The following is a 19,982-nucleotide window of genomic DNA, read 5'->3' as shown; positions in this document are numbered from 1 at the left end:
TGTCGATCTCTAGGTGTCATTTTAAAAACGGGGTTGCGTATTTAAAAGAGTCTACTTAGCAGAACTGTTAAGATGGGGCCATGGTAATTCCTGTGTTCATGTCCATTTATCTAGCTGGTGCACCCACCTACGGAAGCGCAGGTACTTCAAGCACATTTTTACATGATGTTCTTTAAGTAAAAGTTAAAGTGATGTCTGCTTTCTTGCATGCTTTTGAGGAATCTTACCTCCTTGTTTAAGAATTTTGCTTTGGTTCTGCTGTGTTTTGAAATAACTTCTAATTTCTAATTCACTTCTTCATGGAAATTCAGTGTTCACCCCTGTCTTCTAATACAGGTGGATATTAGCCTTTTTTTTTCTTTTCTGTATGTTCAAAGACTATAGGTAGTGAAGATATTTTCACAGGGAGATGGCCCAACTTATCAAGGAAATAATCTATGAAGAACTGGGAACTTGTGTTTATTTACCTAGACAGCAATTCATGAGTAGCGTTTACAGGCCCTATGTACTGCTTCACATACCTGCTTACAGTGCTGTAGCTCTGGGTGAATTCATCTAGGAATGAGTGTTTTACAGAATAACTGAAATATTGTTTGTCTTTTTAGGCTGTGAAACATGTTACAGAACTATACAAGTGGATGAAGGGGAAAGGAAAAAGTGCCATTGATAGTTAGGATAGCAACATGGGAAATACAACCACCAAATTCCGCAAAGCTCTTATAAATGGAGATGAAAACCTGGCCTGCCAAATCTATGAGAGCAACCCTCAACTAAAAGAAACTCTTGACCCAAATACTTCTTACGGAGAAACGTACCAGCACAATACTCCGCTCCATTATGCTGCTAGGCATGGAATGAACCGTATACTGGGGTAAGTATGATTTGAAGGTTTGCTTCGATGAGAATAACTGACCTAAGAAATGCAAGAGTGTCAGCTAGGTTATGAATGCCTTACATGTGTGCACATATATGTACACATATATGTGTGTTGCAGACACAGGATTTGTAACATGTTCAAGTAGTAACGGAAAACATCCAAATTAGTCTATAATCACAGACTGGTATAACAGTTTTTAATTTTATTTTAGTATCTTTGTTCCTTCTTTGTAACATTAGTCTTGGACAGTTTTAGCTTGCTTCCTGAAGACTCCTATACCACGATTCTTTGCAAATTGTGGCTGTTCCACCATTCTTGATGTGTTTTCCTGTCTTAAAATAAACTGTTTGTAAAGCCATACCTAATGGATACCATACTGATTGTATCTGCTTCCAGATGGCACAGTGTATGTTTATTCTGGTGTTATTCAGGCAGCTTTTATTTTTCATTTTGGATAGTAACAGTGAACATTAATATATTGATAATGAGTAAGTTAGTTTACTATTGCCGCAGTCCACACATACAGCAATCCTAATGTTAGCTACTTCCATTCTTCTGTATTTTTGTCAGTGCTCTAAGATCAATTAAAGATTAACATCTTATCCATGTTCAGGCATCACAGGTACAAGCTGTTCTGATCTAGTATTTCATGAAGCTAGTACAGCCTAGACATTGCTAAACCTTTTCTTCAGTAGGTAGTAAGTTAGAGGGAATTTAATAAATAACCTCTTAGGAAACAGAACAGAAATATGTGCTGAACTGTATTATTGTTAATATTCTTTGCATCTGTGTGTTTATATCTACTGATGGGCCTGTGGTATTGATAAGATTTGTTTTGTCCCTCACATGCTGTAACTTTAGTAGGTATCTGGCCTCTCACCGTAAGTTTTTACTTAGTGTTTTAGATTTACCTAACAGCTTTTTATACTTCATAGCTTCTCATTTATCTTGATTTTTGCTAAATATTTTCTCTTCTCCCATGCGTATTCTATATTTCTGTTTTTAACTGATGTTTTCATTTCATCACTGAATCTTTTTGTTTGCTTGATTTTTAACATCCTCAATTTTCCCTCATTCCTGATTCTTGAATTATACTAAACTTAATTTAAAATAGCATCCAGTCTTTATTTACGTTTTCTGTGTGATTTTTTTTTGTCTGAGATTTTCAGGTTACTCCTCTCAAGAAAATATCTCTTAAGAAAATATAACTTCATTGAAACAAGGACGCATGAAATTGTTTGCACATATGGAAAGAAATGGAGTCATAATTACTGACTTCTAGAGCAGTCCATTAGTTAATTCATATTGCACTATTATGATGAGATCTCAAATAATTGCTTTGTGTTTTAAAAAAAAAAGGTAATTTGGAAATGACATTTTACCACTAGCTACATGAGACCTTTAGCATCTAAATTTCACAGGACAAATCAGTCTTATTTTGCATGCATTGCATACAAATGATCAAAAGAACCATTCTTTCTTCTAGTTTGAGCCCAAGATTTCCAATACATTTTTTTGCCAGTAAACATAGTGAAGGTGCTATTATTTGCTAGAGTCTGCTTCTGAAAACCTGGATTGTTAGAATTGTTGCTGTTGCTAGGAGTAATTTGCTGAGGTTTTTTCACTATTTACTTTTCTGCTGTCTTTCTGAGGGCTTTGCTCAGAGCTCTTCTCTAAGACATGTTGCACAAAAATGTAGCCTTTTTATCTAAACAAAGTAGTAAGAGTGAAAAAATATCAGACTTAAGGTGTGCCTGTTTACAAAGTTGATAGTAGAAAGGGCATGAAAGATTACCAGTTAAGCCTCTCCGTTTTGATACTGAAAGTCCTGGATGTGGCAGAAAGTAAATAAATTTAATATTAAAATAAATACTTTGATTTGCTGATGAAGTACAGTAGCTAAAAATAAAGCCATTTTAATCTTTTTGTAGTTTCAGAGCAATTTACAATTATGAGATGTCCATAATACTGTAATATTTCATATTTATCTCTTCATTAAACATTTTTAATATTTGGGAATCTATAGCTACACTAACTTGTAGTTCAAAATCTAGATGTTACTTATATGTATACCATATCATTCAATTTTTCTTTACAGGCTGGTATTTGTATTATTGTAGGTGGATATGAACTGACATGTGTTTTATGATTCACTGTGTGAAATTTTCTCAAAATAGAGTAGCGTGATGCAGTTGTTAGTACACCTTTTGCATAACAGAACACATGGAGAGAGAGATTCTGGAATGTTTAGAAATAACCTATCTGGCAATGCTGTTACCAAATACCGAGGTGAAGGGACGACCTCCCTGTTACCAGATGTATGGCTGGTGGTGACTGTCCAAGGACATGGTGAAAGCACAGGCACCGAGTTTGCAATTAAAGGGACTTGAGGACATCCTGGTATAGCGATCTCAGAAGTGAAGAAACAAGAAACTGGAGAAGAGGTGAAAGGGTCATGAAGTAAAACTGCTGACCTGGACAAACCTTGTATCATCCAGCATGATGTCTACTGGCAGAAACTTAAGCCGACTAAACTTTCTCAATGATTTTGAACTGCACAGTTGTTTTACAGTAGGTGTCTGAGTCATCCGGCTGCTGCGCCTTTCATCCAGCATTTACAGCCCAGAAACTGGCTTTAGTATATAATTGAACTGTAAAAATTTGAAAATTTGCTGTTAATTTCTTTCCTTTTCACAAGATTCAGCAAGAATGTGTTAAAATACTAGGATTGCTTCTATGATAACTTTTCATGACTATCATAGAAAGCTTTGGTATATTAGAAATGTTGAAATAAAAACTGGACAATAGTTAGACATTCCATTAATATATAACTTTTGTTTGATCTACAGCCCTGAATAATGTTTACCTGACAGATCTGTTTGTTTTAGCAGAGCTGGTCACAGCTAATTAGCACAAACAAGAATTTTCGAAGCACTGCTTGAAGTTGCCAGAAGTTACTACATAGCATTCAGCAGTTCCCCGTGACTGACAGCTTTCTAATTTTCTCTGTTTGGTTAGTAGGGTTATATAGTTAGAGTTTGGGTGAGGTTGTGTGATGGAGGGCTTGTGCCCAGGAGCACAGGGGAGTCCAGAGGCAGAGCGGTGGGGAGATCACAGTAAGCTCATCGGAGGCAGGAGCCCCTGCTCCAGGGCTGTGACAGGGGAGCCGTCCACCCTGTGTCCTGGCTGTGACACCTGTCAGGAGGAGTCTACAGAAGGGGATTGTACAGGGTTTATGCGGCAAGCTTTTGGTAGCAGGGGACTGCAAGGGGTGTCTGCTGCAAGGAGAGTTCAGGAGCTGCCCCACACAATTGGCTCCAGCTGGCTTCAGAACAGCCCCATCACTGGCCAAAGCTGAGTCTATCAGGGATGCTGGTGGCATCTCTGTGATAACATATTTAAGAAAGGGTAAAAAATGCTGCACAGCAGCTGTGAGAGAAGAGTGAAAAAAATGTGTGAGAGAGCTCTGCAGACACCAAGATCAGTGCAGAAGGAGGGGAGGAGGTGCTCCAGGCACCAGAGCAGAGATTCCCTGCCAGCCCATGGATGTCCACAGTAGAGCAGATCTCCACCTGCAGCCCAGGGAGGTCCCCACGCCAGAGCTGGGGGATGTGCCCTGAAGGAGGGTGCAGCCCATGGAGAACCCACGCCGGAGCAGGATCCTGGCAGGAGCTGCGGCCTGTGGAGAGGAGCCCACAGAGGAGCAGGATTTCTGGCAGCGCCTGTGACCCCATGGGGGACACACGCTGAAGTAGTCCGTTCCTGAAGGACTGTACCCTGTGGCAAGGACCCATGCTGGAGCAGTTCTTGAGGAACTGCAGCCCATGGGAAAGACCCACATTGCAGCAGTTCTGGAAGGACTGTATCCTGTGGCTGGGCAGGCACCTGGCAGCCAGCAAAGGTCAACCCACCACAGGGATCAAGGTGGTTTGAGGAGGAACACGCTTGGGACAATAGAGCAGGGGCTAAAAGGGGACAGTGACATGGAAATGGGTGGCTTGTCAGACCATGATGTTTGTCTGACCATGCCTGGTCACTGCAGTCTGTCCTATCTTCTCATTAAACTCTATTTCTAATTATTTTCCCAGGTGACGGGACTCTGCCGTGTGCATGTTTGTGTATGGAGTTCTAAGTACCAGTACTACTGAAGTAGGGACCTTGTGACAGAGGGATCCCTGAGCCTAAGGTGCCAGCAGCTGGAGAGACCAGAATGCATGCATGTGTCAGTCCATATACCAGTGTGTAACAGCTAGTGAATATCAAGCTGGACTAGCCAGTGAGTAGGATAAGTGGCCTGGGAGACATCTTTCAAATCAGCCTTAAGTCCACAGGTCAGCCAGAAGGCTTGTTTGAGACAACTGGAGATGAGAGGATTCAGGGTCCAGGTACTGGTAGTGTCTAAGGCCAGTTGCTGGGGATCAGCAGTATGTGTGTGTGCGAGGTAACTGGAAGGTCCAGGTCAGCCAGTGCCAGTTACAGGATAAACAAAATCTAAGGCCAGTTATTGGAGGCATCAACATTGTTTATATGCATATTTTTCCCACTAGCGGACATTCGTCCTGATTGCCTAGAGAGGGGAACAAAATGAGGCCGCCACTGTTGTTTGTGGTCATGTGAGCGCTGAGTGTTTTGTCCACGTACATCTGTGTGGACCACCATGTATATATGTATTGCATATATATGTTTGCATGTGTGTCTATTGGGAATGCAGCCCAGCCTCTCTACTGACTGGAGCTGGGGACATGGAGCTGCTGCAGCCTTGCCTCCCGTGGACTACTGTCTTTGCCAACCCCTAACAGTCTGGGGCCTTTTGCTAAAAATAGAAAGGTAGAAAGAGAAAATACATGCCTTGAAATCTCTCCAGAAAACATGAGAAGGTTATGTTCCATTTTGGAAGCAAAGAACTAAACATTTCAAGTATTCTGTATTGAAGTATATTGTAAATACTGCAGGAACAATTTGAGTGTGAATTACTCAGTGATTTTCTGCTACAGTATCTAGACATCTGCTGGTGGTGCTTACATTCAGCACTAGTGTTCAGAGAAGTTTCCCTTGGTTGTTAACAGCTGTAGTTAAAAATGTCATCTCTGTGTTACAAAACTGTGTCCATGTCACTCATCAGACTGTGGTCACTGCAAGCCAATAAACGGGTGGTCTAATGGGTGATAGGCAAGGCTTCTGGAAGTAAGAGAAAAAAGTTACATAGCACTCAGAAACATCAAAAAATAATAAAAGATACGTAGCACTCACAGTTGGATTTTGAGAGCTTTGTACAATATACACATGGGTCTTATTCTGCTGTAAGCATTTATCACAATTCCCTATGAATGAAAGTTTTGACAGAAGATTCCTGTTCAAGAGGAGAGTTTAGATTTCATTCATTAAATGAGTATAAATATACTACAGAGAAAGAGCATACAGGAAGTCTATTTTCTTTAGAAAATGCAGTCTCCAGATGATCAAGCACCTCTGATGCCCTCAGGCTTTTTTTGCCTAAGCTACGTTTGAGACCATCTGACTGCTCAGTTTGAAAGAATTGCTCTCAATGTGGAAAGTTACTCACTAGGGTCTCGCTGTTAGTGAACCACTCCTGAAACGCAATAAGAGAATAGGATTTTCCAGAGGGTGGCTGAGGTGGAGTGTCTGGAAATTGCGAGGACACCACTTGTGGTTGAAAGGAAAAAAAATATTGTAGATAAACTGTCACTTTGCAATATATGTTGTGGCATGACTTTCAGTGTTGTAGCTTTACTGGGAAGCTTTTTGGATCAATGTCGGATTTTCCTCATTGTGTACTTCGTACTGCTGCCTCTGAACACTTTGTGAGTATTCAAGCCAAAAGCGGATTGTTTTGTAGCAGTTGCTGCTGGTCTTCAGCTGAAGAGGGTGGGGGGTGGCAGAGATGGAGCTGATAGAAACATGGGGTTGTGGGGAGACAGCATGAGTTTGTGAAGCTGATTTTTTTTCTAGAACAGGAAAAACAAAGGTTTCCAGTTACAGAAGATTCTGGAAATTGAGGTGAATGCTGAAACTGCAAAAAAAATACCCCTTTTTTAAACATTCTTGATGCCTGAGAGTCAGTAATAGTAGTAAAGGAGCTGGCATTGAAGGCATAGCTAACCTAGCCAGAGACAAACATTGGTAGATGTGCCTGAGATCTGGCTATAGGAAGTATTTCTTGTTTCATTGCTATAATTTGGGAAGTATTTTTCGCTGCAGTAGAATGACAGAAGATCAATGTAGTGGTGGTTTCCTCTAGGCTGAAATTTCCTGGTATGTTAAATAAATATGCAGCTCTTGGAATTTCAGGTCCATGTAACCTACAGTCTTGTCTAGTCTTGTCTTATCTTACCTAGTTTTTATGGCTGTTTAAGAGGTTTCAGTAAGGACTGGTCTAAGCAATTATAATGCATCAAAGAAAGTGTATTGAGATTACCAATATGTTATATAGGATGAATTTGACAGAAAATTTGTTGAATCAGAGGGAACATTGCATTGATCACAACACGTTCGGGACTGTCTCTTCCTATGTCAGGTTTTGTTGGTTTTTATTCCTTTTGTGGTCATGTTGAAAATTAGATTTGGGTGTACTGGAGGGCAATGTGTGCAGACTGGTTTCCAGAACATGACTTACCTCAAGAGGATATTAGGGGATTTTTGTGCTGCAAAAATATATGCCAAGGAGAAGTATTAGAGAAGATCATGTTAAGTTCTTTGTGGATCTTCTGGCTTTAGGGAGGTGCTATAGTTGATTGTTTTCTGATAAAGTTGAAGCTACTCTGAATTTCAGATTATTTTTTTTTCTGGAGATGCAAATAAAAAAGAGGCTACTTCAGGCTACTTCACTCTCCACTGTTTTGACTGAGACAGAAGTTCTGTAAATGTTTAAACTTTGAGATCCAAATTGACCTAAATATTTCATGCTGAAATCTTCAGAAAGGTGCTACAAGATATATTCTTTCTTTATCAAATTTCTGAAAATCTACTCAATGCTTTGCCAGTAAGTCTGGTGTTCCTTTTTAAATTACTCTTCTAACTGTACTTCCGATATAAATGTGAGCAAAAGTAAAATAGTCAGGTGGTTAATAGCTCTTTGTCTAATAAGGGCAAATGGGAAAAACATGGAGTTATTAACCAAAACAACAGAGTCTCGGTGTAAGGAAATTTGTAGTAAATGTATGGACGTTTTCAGTAGATTGTTCAGAAATCCTGGAGGAGTCTTTTTTTTTTTTTTTTCTGTTTTTTTCATTCTTAGTGGTAACTCTTTGACTGATTAAACTTGTTTGGTGTTTTCCAGACAATTTTACAGCTCATTTGGGAAAAAATTTATGAAGATGTAGCAGTTGCATATGCTTTTTTTCTAAAAGTAGTTTTAAAAAGTTTTAACTTCTGATTTTAGTATAAAAGATATCCACCTATCTATTTTTCCTTTCTCCCACACAACAAAAGAATTATGTCCTGTTTTGATAACTTAAAATATTATGATACATTATATTTGATCTGAATAATTTATTAGAATGCCATTGTCTAGATTATTCACTTTTGAACAACAAAAAGCAAGCTTCTTTTAAAAATTGAGTATTTAGAATATAATTTTATTTAAGATTAATTTTATTCATAAAAGTAAGTATGTCTGCATTGGAATTATTTATACTGGAGTCCCTTTATAGTCAGTATAGACCAAGGTAATAAATCTAGTCGGAATAATTAGTGAAGGTGACAGCACAATTCATTTTATTGTGAAGTTGACCATAAAATATTTTAAATTAATTGTGTGTCAGAAGTGCCTGTTTCTTCTCACTGATTATAAGGGGAATCTAAGAGAACTGGATAAGTTGTAGTTACCTGCATTGTAGATCTCCAGAGCTGAGAAGGTGAATCTCATCCTAGAATATGCTACGTCATGTAAGATTGAATAGTAAGCACCTGCAAAGCTGTAAATTGAACGCTTTCATGGTTTTACAGTAGGAGACGTGGATGCTACTTGTGGGAGATATTGCTTGTGATACAGTGTTAAATGTTTCACTGTCATGGTCTGTGGTGAATGATCGGTGCACTGTTTGGATCCGTCCAAGGGCAAGAACTGGTGTTTATCTGAATGTTCTGTTGTTGTTTCGCTCAGCTGCTGAAAAATGCCTGGGTTTTGGTTCTGTAAGACCCTTTTCAGATCAGTTATTTTATATGGTTATGAAGCTTGGTCACCTACTAAATGGTTTGGAATATGAAATATTGAAGGGAGTTTTTGATCTGATGTAGGAAAATAATATAAGAAGAACATGATCTGGCCAGGCTTTGTGAGAGTGTTTGTAAAGAAGCAAGAGGACCAAGTGAATTGAAATGCCCATGACTTCAGGAGCAAAGCATGTGACTGGATGGTAGAGAATAGTTGTTTATAAGGTCATTTTCATGATATCCAGTCTCAAGAGCAGTCAAGAGTATGGAGGAATGATAAAATTAGGAAGCCTTTAAAACTGAGCAAGTTCTTACTGTGAATCCTCATTGGACAAAACTGCCAAAGACAGAAGACAGAGGGGACACGTAGAGGAGCAGCTGCAGAGATGGAGTAGCAGCAATAGCATTTGCTCTGTTTCTCAAAGGCTGTCACCCAGTTGGGCACTGTCATCTAAAGTGCAGCTAAGGCTGACTGAAAAACTCAAACCCTTGTCTGACTTATTCCCTTGAGTTTCTTTCCCCCAAAGCTCAAAATCTCATTTAAAAGCAGTTCTCCCTAACTAGATCTGTGGCCTCCCAAGGTGGCTTCCCTGGTGCTCCTCATGACTTCCTTACAAAATACAAAACAGTGGGTAGGCTTTACCTTGATAGCAGTCTGACCTAGAAGCAAAACTCAAATGCCAGTCAGCTGCTATGTTTTCAGCTCTTAAAATTGATCTTTTTCTACCTGATTTCTGATTATTTTAACCGTAATAAGTTGAATATATGTGATACCTGTGGAGTTTGTTGGTCACAACACAGCCTTGCTCTCCAGTTACAGGTGCCACTGTTGAGTGTGTTGAGTTATTGCTGCTTCTTGCTACTCGGTTTCTCTGCACCTGCAGGAAAGTGGGAACCTTAGGTTGCAGTGCTCTTCCCTGCACATACATGTTCAGACAGTGTTTAAATGTTCTTACTAAAATGGTCATCTGTTCACCACATTGTTCTTATTTTTCTTTCCTTGGAAATCAGATACTGCAAAAGAAGATCGCTTTGTTAGTGACTGGTGAGATGAGGTATATTAATGCAGTACACTATTAAAGATTTCTTATTCTGTGTTGTCTCTTCTCCTTAGTAGAACCCTTGTGAACATTTTACCACAGGCAAAGTAAAATTATATTTGGGTTGTAGAGGAGTACAGCTTTCGTCCTTGCCAGCCAGGATGACTGCGTCTTTATTTCAACTAATTTTGTTACCAGGTAGAGTTTGTGACTCTGTCGAGTTGATTGGTAACTGCTGAATCATTGTGTCAAATGGCTTAACTTCACCCTGGGGTTAGAGGCACACAAGGCTTCCTTACCAGAGAGATCTGTTGGCTCGGTAGTTACCAGAATAAAGACTGAGAGACTTGCAGTTTCTGATAATAGAAGTAAATTTATCAGAAGTAACTAATTGACTTTTATAGCTAAATGCAACATCTAGCTAAAATATTCAGTGACATCGTATATAAATCCAGTTTTCCTTTTGGTCGAAATATAGACTGGATTATTAGATTTTTTTAAATCTGTAATTTTTTTCAGTTTAAATGTAATAAAATTACTTCATTGGGACATTTAAGGAAAATAAAAATTAGTGTCATTAAAGATCAAGCAACATACAGATTGAAAGAATTTTTCTGGAGTCAGAGATAAAGGAAGATGAGACAATCTCTGTAATACATTCATAGTTTTTAAGAAACAGAAATAATAGAAATGATGTAAAGCCTGTTAGTACTTGCTGTATTGTTTCACCATTATTGCTATATAAATAATATCAACAGTAGATGTCATATACTGCTAGGTGATTTACAAGCTGATATGTAGATAAAGGTCCCTGCGCAGAAATACAAAGCTGTGTGTTTAAATGGTGAAGATGAACCCACTCGTTGGTAGTTTCATGCTTATTATTTCATCTGACATTTGTTTAAAGCCAATCTAAAAATAATAATCTCACAATTACCTGAGAAGAGAACTCAGTGTGGATAGTTTTTTTGGAAAAAAATGTGTTCAAAGGAGGGATTTGGAGAGAAGGCTGGAAGGATGACACGTAAGTTCGAGAATTGGTTCTAACTGTAAAGAAATGTATAGAACAAAAGGCCAGAGACAGAGATGAGAATCACACAGATTTTGCATTACGGGAGACTTTTAGTCACAAAAGCTGCTGGTAAGCAGCCAGCTCCTGTGGAAGCCGCTTCTAATTTAGCACTCAGCTCTTTTTCTTTAGAAATCTCACTCAGAATATTAAATAAAAGCCGGAAGTGGCATGAGATCATGGAAACAGTATTCCTGACTGTCCAAGGGAAGGCCAAGCTCAAGTCACTCATAGATAAATACGACAGTTTTCTGGTTAAGGATAACTTAAGGATGTTTTTATCTTTTTCCATCAGGAATGGTTTAATGCTGTGTTTTGATGCTGTTGTTCCTCCTAACAGGCATAGGAACCATATATAAAGCATGATTTTTTTTTGGCCCACAGTATAACATGTAAGGATTAAACAAGTTTTGTGTTCCTTACTTTTAGTGTACGCTATCTTTGGATCTGTGCTCCGCAATGCAATTGTATCCCTTTGCCACTCCTGAACATTGTCCCTCTTGGGTTTTTGTGTTGTACCAAGCCAAAGATTACTATCTATCTACAGAAGGTCATGCTTAATCATTTTAGCTGACACAAAACCACTAAACCAAAGAAACTTTTCAACCCATTTTCATCTTTTTAGTAAAGAGAATAGCAAGTTCTTTATTGATGCATATTTGTATAAGACCTTTCTTAGGTGTCTTTAGGTGATCAGCTACTATGTTAGCATGAGTCAGTCCAGAACTCAGACCCAGGTGCTGACCTACCTTTAATCACTTTAGTAGTCTTTTGGAAACAAGCTCTTTGGGGAAAACACAGGTCAAATGACAGTGATACAGGGAAAAAGATTGTAAGGCTTTTTAGAGCCAGTTTAGGAGAGAGTGAAGACAGTGCTTGCATTCTAGGCAGTATTGTTGTACTGAACATTACATTAAGTCCATAAATGAAATAGGCCCAGAAGAGCGTGTGTTGGCAGAGTCAGATTTCCATTTGAACCTTAGATTGCTCTAAGTAAAAGACATGATTCATATGTGCCATAGTCTGGACTTGGTTCTCAAATTGGTGGTTTTCTCTGAAAATCTGCAGAAATTGTTTCAGTACTCAGGAAATTGATTTAACCCATTTTGCCGGATGTACCATACTTGGTAGGAGTCATATGAATGGGAGCAAAGGGGAGGCGTTTCTGTTCAGGAGAAATACAGAATTGGAGGCCAGAGTGGGGTCCTTGATGTAAGGTATCTTGAAATGTGTGTGAAGACTTCACATTTCTGCAGGAAAAATGAGCTCTTCACAGACTTCCATCTGCAGTGGAGATGGTATCGTTGACAGCCTCTCACATGTTTCCTTTGCTGTTAGCCGAAATGACCACTGGTGTAACCTTGCTCCTTACCATAGCAGGATATTACTAATATTAATGGGAATTCTGGCAGTGTTAGTAATAGTTCTTGGGCAAAGGGCCAATTGAATTTAAGGCTTACAAAAAGTCAGGATAATAGTCTGTGTTTTTTCTTTGATAAATGGTTAATGATTTGTCAGCAGATTCTTCATCTTAGAATAGAAATGGTCACTGTCTCATGCCCAGGTTTTTACTGCATGAAGGAGATTCTGGGCTGTGAGAGAAGCTTAAGAATCTCAATGAAACAGAGAAGAAACTGTAAGTACTAATAAAGAATTTTCTAGCATTACATAATGAATAAAAATATCAATAATTACTTTTACTATATGTGGCTTTCAATGTCAGGTAAATAATATCTTCACAAAATTATTTAAACCAGCTCATACCTCTATACAGCTGTCACTAATGACATAAGATTTCTTCAAATGCTTGCTAGTACACCGTGGTTGTTTTGTTATAGTACGTTTTTTGGGGAAAAGTACTTTGAGTTAATGAAATAACCGTGATTATTCAAGATTTAATACATCAGTAATGACCTACTGTGTTGGAAGCTGAATGATCCAATAATTGTATGAATTAATTCATTGCATATGAGTTTTAAATTACTGAGTAACAGGGCTTGGCTCTTCTGTATGTTGTTGTAACTCATGGATTACCCATACTTCTCTTAATGCTCAGAAAGCTATGAGCTTTAGGTTTATGCCTGCAGTGGAGTTTGCAGTGTGACGTTTTTTTAATAGCAAGCTGGACTTATATGGGCTATCTGACACAAGGACCAGAAGGGATGTTGTGAAGAGGAGCCCTGTGCAGACTAGTTTGCCTTGTTGCTGCAGCTCACCTTTTCCTAATACCTTATTTGTCTTGCTTAAAGCAACGGTGCAATTTGCTGTGTAGTTTATATAGCATACATAAGTGCTTTGCATTCAAAAATCAGTAACTTTCACTGTCTTTGAGCAGATTCAGATTTGCTTTAGTCTCCAGCTGTCAGAACTACCTTTATAATTTCATTTTACACTAGTTTTTATTTTGATTTTATTTTTCCGTACATAGGAACATTTTCATATGTTTCTATATCCATACATATATATATACACATGTATACATATATATAGCAATAAAGTATATAGTATTTGTTTAGAGAGACAAAGGGACTGTAAATATGATGGTTTTCATGCCCCAAACATGAAAGATTTTATTAAAACCTGAAGAAATGGTTGTGTTGATGTTAAGTTTCCTAGAGTACGGGAATGTGCCAATGGTTTATTATTCAAGTTCACAGCCTTGTGATCTTGAGTCTCTTGCTGCTTTTCTGCAAATACAGATAGTAGCAGGTGTGAATGTTACAGCCCTTTCTTTTTTGTCACTGTTTTCAACACTTTTTTGCTACTTTTGTCACCTCAGGTTTAGATTCTGCAAAGAACTACAGCTTGAAGCAAAATCTGGAAACTGCAACTAAAGTCTGGCTGCCTTGTGGTTAAGTGGTATTTCCCATAGGCAATGCCTGTTTTCATTCTATCAGTACATTTCCAGGCAAAATTTAATTTTATTACACCTCTGAAGTTGTGAGCCAAATTGCAGGAGTCTATAGCACTGCTCTGTGAATGTCTTATGCACCAAATACCGCTGATAAAAATGAAGCCCTGCCGAATATTGAATTTGTGGATGTAAAATGCATTCATTTACCCTGTTTTGTATGCTAGTCGTCTTCTCTGAACTTTTAAGTCATGGGTTCATCTAGGCTTTTAAGCATTGGGTTGGCTTCTACTTACATTGAAGAACTGATCTTTTGAGTTTTGGAAGAGATTAAGGAGGGAAAAAGGGAGAATACTGTGGCACTTTGAAGCTCATTTATGTGTCCAGAGTGAGGTGCTGGTTGCTTTTGGCTACTCTGGTGTTTGTCACACCCATTTATGAGATTCAGAAGTTGAGTGACAAGCGACGAGAACAAGTAATCAAACCGAGCTTTTCCCCAGTTTTTTACAAATGCCACAAAATTGTTCTCGAAAATTCGCAAATGGTTCTTACTGAAGTTTTCAACATATTTAGAGATGTTTGGACAATTTTTTAGCAGATAACTTTGACAGAAGGGCAAATGTTGAGCTTAGGTAAGGGAATAGCCTTCTAGGGAGGTTTTTTGGATTTCTCTCTTGAAAAAAAGATCTGCAGATACTTCTTGCTGCAGGGCTTGAAAATCTACCTTGCTGATAGACTTATTTGAGTAGGGATATTGTTTGTGGTATGAAGTGATAGTAAAACAATGCAATGACACTTTAAAAGATTTAAATCCATCCTAGAGCTTTTCATTATTTGTTTAATATAGAAAAATGCCTTTCTATTTGTATTAGAACAGACAATCTGCAAGCAGGCAGGACATAAGCACTTCTCATTTTAGATTAGGGTATACATAACTTCTTAAAGCAAGAGTTTTATTGTTTTTTTCCCAAGAGTTTAATTTTATGGTGGAAAAAATTTATAGTAATAGTTACTCACTAGTAAAGCTATGTTTTAAACTATTGTTTAACTCTTAGGGAGAAATTTTGGGTTCAAAAAGGCATACTGGTTTGACAGCCTTCAAATTCTATTTTTATGCACAGAGTTTCATCCTAGGGCAGAACCACCTCATCACTGAACCGTTAAGGATAAGGTGAAATATCTACCTTGAGCTATGGCAGGGCATTTGTATCCATTCAGCATTTGTGTCTTTTACAAACGTTCTTCTATAAACTTACATAAATCTTAGTAATGGAAAACTAATAGGTTACAGCATATAGTCAGTCAAATAGGGATGAAATCACCATAGCTTGGGATTATTAAAGAGAATTTCAGCAGAGTTGTTGGGAACAGTATACTAAGGTTTTAAAAAATAAAGGGAAGGAGATGAATGTAGGCAGGATGGTCTCTTTAATTGATACGATTCAGTTAACCTTGCTATTATGTTAGCAGAGGTTATGAATATTTTTGTTTGTGTGTAAAATACTGTTTGGTAAGAAAAAGTGTCTGATTTATGGCCTTCATGTGTCACCACAAAAACATTGTGCTATTCTGATACCAGATGCACTGTAACCTGGTTCGGGAGTGAATCACATGCTTGCAAGTACCACAGCATGGAATTCCATTGATGATAAAGAGCTAAATATTGAAAACAGAGATCTATCTTAGAATATTATCAAGCTTAGAAGGTAATGCTTAGATAGTTAAAGACACTAGAGAAACCTCATCTGGTTTGGGAGGAGATGGTGAAGGTTCTTGCAATTAAAAAAACTCAAACCCTGGTTCAGTGTCATCAGAAACCATGGACAGTGCTTCACTGAATTTTAAAGTAGCTTTTTACTTTGAATTAGAGAAGTAGCAGGAATCAGTACGTTGGATGTAAAGCACCTCAAAATGGGAGGAAAAGATGTGGTTAACGAATACCCAAAGGACTCTCCTGACATTCAAAATATGCAAGTCTAATTAGCGCAGCCATCCAGCATGTTATACAGTGTAAGTGCAAACTTTGAAATAGAGTTCAGGCACTTGATGTGAAAGACAAAGTCCACCCTCTTTGCAATACTGAATTGTTTCTGTTAGATTCATACCGTGAGCTTGGTACTTTGGCTTTGTGCCACTTGAAGCCTTTAGTCTCGATACTTCCTCAGTTGTGCGTCCTCAGGGATTCCTGTTGAATGCTTCTGCATTTGAAAAACTGGTACTTTTGCTGCCATACCGCAGTCCACTGTAGTGATTGCAGAAGGGATCTGGCCCCTTCTTTATCACCCTTTCTTCTCTACTTATTCCACAGTAAATTTGAAGGTAACAGGTGCCTACTACCTTTACAAACTTTGTGTTACAGACATCAGGTAAAAATAGCTAGGCCTGCTATCTTGAACATCAGTGTTACCTACTTTTGAAAACTGCTGGAAGAGGAAGCACACATGAATTCTTTTACAGTCTTTAGCCGCTGCCTCTTTCTTCCCAGTGCTGTGATCTCTTTGGATTTTTTTTTTAAGGAAGATGCAAGATTTTGGAGATGGAACATTAGGAGACATATGGATAGTAAATGCCATGGGTAGGAGGAGGAAGGAATAATAAAATTTTTAAAACTTCTTTGTTTATTCTTGACTTAAGGACTCTGAATTGAAAAATGAACAACTTTACATTTTTCTGTTCATACTGCAGTTTACAAATGCATGAAAGGCTAAGTTGGGAGTGATATTTACTTGAAGTAAAAATATAACAAATGAAATTGTGAAAGGGAGTTGGCAGAAGAGAAGATACTGGTGTACCATAAAACGTTTCATTACAAAAGTAGAGAAACTCAGATTTTAGTGAGTCTCCAAAGTTACAAACAGAACCTAAGATGACTTAGATTTAGCCTTGTATTTTCTACATCCAGGTTTTGCAGTGGGTACCTGCAAAACCTCATACCTAAGGCATCTAGCATTCTCATACCTAAGTGCCTCTATAGAATTCATCTCCTCGTCCCCCAGTGAGTTATGTTTTTCTCCCCCCTCCCTCCCTCCTTCCCTTCCTTCCTTCCTTTGTTCTTCCCTCCCTCCCTCCCATCTCCGTCCCTTCTCCGTCCCTTCTGTCTCTAGTTTCATGCTATGTAAAGCTAATTCAAACAAGCAAACTCATTTTGGATAGTGTTTGATACTGGTTGGTCTTACCATTTCAAGTAATTGTCTGTGAAGCATTGTGCCTGTATTGCTAAATCCCTTTCCTCTGAAAACAAGAAAAAATCCCAAGTACACAAAATAAAACATGCTGTCACTTTTTTGGCAACATCTTTACTCTCAAGTTTGGCATGTTCATATTTCCTAATAAAAGCATCTATCGTATCAGCTATCATGGAATAAAAGAGAGATTTCTCTAAGTAACATTTGCTGCCAAAATAGGGCAACATAGAGGAGACTGTTTTGCTTTTCTTTTCCTCTGAATACTTTGTTACCACTTATTTAATAGAACAGTATTTTAATAATAAGTTTCATTTTGAACTCGAACTGTTCAGAGATTTTCAGAGGGAAGAAAGGACAGAAATACGGCTGACCAAATGACTATCATCAAGACATCTTTTCATCGTAGGACCAGATCAGCTGTGCCTAGTTTTTTTCAACTGGAATACTTGTCCAGTCTGTTTTCCATAATTTCCAAAAGGGAAATTACACACCCACCCTGTGTAGCGTCTTCTTTTATTAATAAAATAGTTTCAGTATTATTTTTTATCCTGAGCAAAGCATGGGAGAACTCAAAGAGAGAGAAAGGCATACCATGTAGTGCCTGGTGGGATGTATTCAGGGACAACAGAAAGGGGAGGTGGCATTTAGACTTGTAACCATAGCATAAGGCAATAACTGAGGTAAATAATGTTTTCTTTTCTCAATTTGGTTACCAGGTTCTTCTGCTCTCCACAGTTCATCAAGAGCAATATGGTCTGATTTTGTATTTAGGCAGTGCCCACCTTCAGGTGGCTAAGCGGCCTGTTTTAAGCTGAAAGGGATTGAAACTGTTTTTAATTAGTCTTTGGGAGGAGGGCAGAGAGGGTGGAAGCTGGTCCCCTGTATTGACTTAATGAGGATTCTAGAATAACTTTTTTCATGCTTGCAAACTGTTTAGAGTCAGGAAACAGCCTGGAGAGCAGATGAACAGTGAGTTCTGCTGGTTTTATGTGTGAGGGTGCTTATGAGGACAGCGCAAGTGTTTCTGCAGTGACTTCTTGAACGTACATGCCATGCTTCTGATTTAGCCTGGTATTACCTCTCTGGGAACTGTCCTTCCTACCTTCACACGGAGTTCTTTCACCGTTGCTGTCTCTCTAACCCCAGTCCTACAAAGAGACAATCTTTCTTCTCTGCCATTTCCTACTGTTCACTCTTCATTAAGGAAAAAAAATAATAAATTAGTATACCACAAAAGGCTAAAGCAAGTTTGGATTCACAGGCTTTGTATGATATGTCTAAGTTCCTCCATTTCAGAACTGGACTGTAATTTCTATAATTCCTTGCTGGCAAGAAGCAAGAGAGAGCTGCATTGTCTCAGGAGCTGTCAGGAGTCAGAGCTGTGATTCCTGGAATCAGTCTGTTGTTTCCCTTTCATTCCTAAGCTGATACTTTTTGCCAGTATAGTTTATTGTCCACTTAGAACTGCCTCTAAAGCGTTCAAGAGAAGACTTAAATTCCTGCCAGCCTCTGTCATCTGCATAAGCGAGGGTTTGCTTTAGATTGCACCTCCATATATTCTAGAGTGGGAAAGCAAATAGAGTCTTCCCTCAATACATGCAGTGCTAACAGGAAAAGTATTTCATATATTTTCAAGAAGTAGTAAGTACTGCATTGGCATCTGACTAAAGATATGGGAAAGAAGAATGAAATTTTAAGAAATTGCTCTGGCATTATCTATTTGCAAACTACCAAACGCACTACTATTCAGGACACAGAGTAGGAAAAAGAAAGTACCTATTTCATCAGTCTTGTGACTTAATAACATTTATCGCAATACAACACAGAATTGTAGAATAAACTTTGCCAAGTAAAATTTGTCACACACTGACAAAGTAATTATGGTGTTTAATGATATTTCAGTAATTCATCCAGATCTTGGCTCTTGACGCCTAAGAGAAATGGAGGAGAGCTGTCCAACAGTAATTATCTATTAAGAATGTTTATCGCTAACATGGCTAATCAAAATTTTGGCAAGAAAAGAGAGCTGTCATAATAGGCCCTTCCCACTTCAAGGAAATGAGTGGAATTGTGTACTAATTATTTTTCTTCTATTTTTTTCCCCCCTTGCAGAACTTTCCTTTTTGTTAGAGATGGTAACCCAAATAAACGGAATGTGCACAATGAGACATCTATGCACTTACTGTGTATGGGACCTCAGATCATGATCTCGGAAGGAGCTCTTCATCCTCGCCTGACACGACCCTCAGAGGACGACTGCAGAAGAGCAGATTGTCTGCAAATGATCCTGAAGTGGAAGGGAGCAAAGCTGGATGAAGGACAATATGAACGAGCAGCCATTGATGCTGTTGATAACAAAAAAAATACACCTTTGCACTATGCTGCTGCCTCAGGGATGAAAACTTGTGTCGAGGTAAAAGTTCATATAATCACAAGTCTGTATACTGCTATTAGAAAATGACATGCACAGTGTTTCACAGAGCTCTTTCAGGGAAAAAAAATCTGATATAGTATATTGAATTAACTTTTAAATTCTATTTTTCATTAATTAGAAAAATTACAAAAATAAACAGCCCAAAATGTACACTGTCTGTAGAGAACAATGAAAAAACTGGATTACATTGTACATTAACTTCATGACATAAACTCCTCAGCACGAAGAAGACTCATGTAGGCTTATAAAAATTGGAAATAATTACAACACTGTAACACTGGAGAAAAAACTTTAAAGGTAGGCATAGGCATACCTATATGTGAGAAGTGAAATCATAGAATCATAGAATCATTA

The 19,982-nt window shown here is 38.3% G+C and overlaps 1 protein-coding gene across 1 annotated transcript; it reads left to right on the top strand.

Moving 5' to 3' along the window:
• The first annotated feature begins 605 nt into the window (after window positions 1–605).
• On the top strand, window positions 606–19,769 carry LOC104166991 (ankyrin repeat and IBR domain-containing protein 1-like). The gene is made up of 2 exons (XM_009707108.1): window positions 606–871; window positions 19,307–19,769. Exons 1-2 carry the CDS (start codon window positions 684–686, stop codon window positions 19,653–19,655), a joined length of 537 nt encoding a protein of 178 aa, XP_009705410.1. The 5' UTR covers window positions 606–683; the 3' UTR covers window positions 19,656–19,769.
• Window positions 19,770–19,982: the final 213 nt, after the last annotated feature.

The sequence above is a fragment of the Cariama cristata genome, unplaced genomic scaffold (assembly GCF_000690535.1).
Source record: "Cariama cristata isolate BGI_N322 unplaced genomic scaffold, ASM69053v1 scaffold19559, whole genome shotgun sequence".
In the NCBI taxonomy this organism is placed as follows: domain Eukaryota; kingdom Metazoa; phylum Chordata; class Aves; order Cariamiformes; family Cariamidae; genus Cariama; species Cariama cristata.
Note: the sequence above shows the minus strand (reverse complement) of the source record. Positions and strands in the feature narration are given on the sequence as shown.

Bases quoted from the DNA above. Each gene is read 5' to 3' on its own strand.
- LOC104166991 (XM_009707108.1), top strand. From the start codon at position 684: ATGGGAAATACAACCACCAAATTCCGCAAAGCTCTTATAAATGGAGAT. The intron at 872-19,306 runs GTAAGTATGATT...CCCCCCTTGCAG, and splicing joins GGAATGAACCGTATACTGGG to AACTTTCCTTTTTGTTAGAG.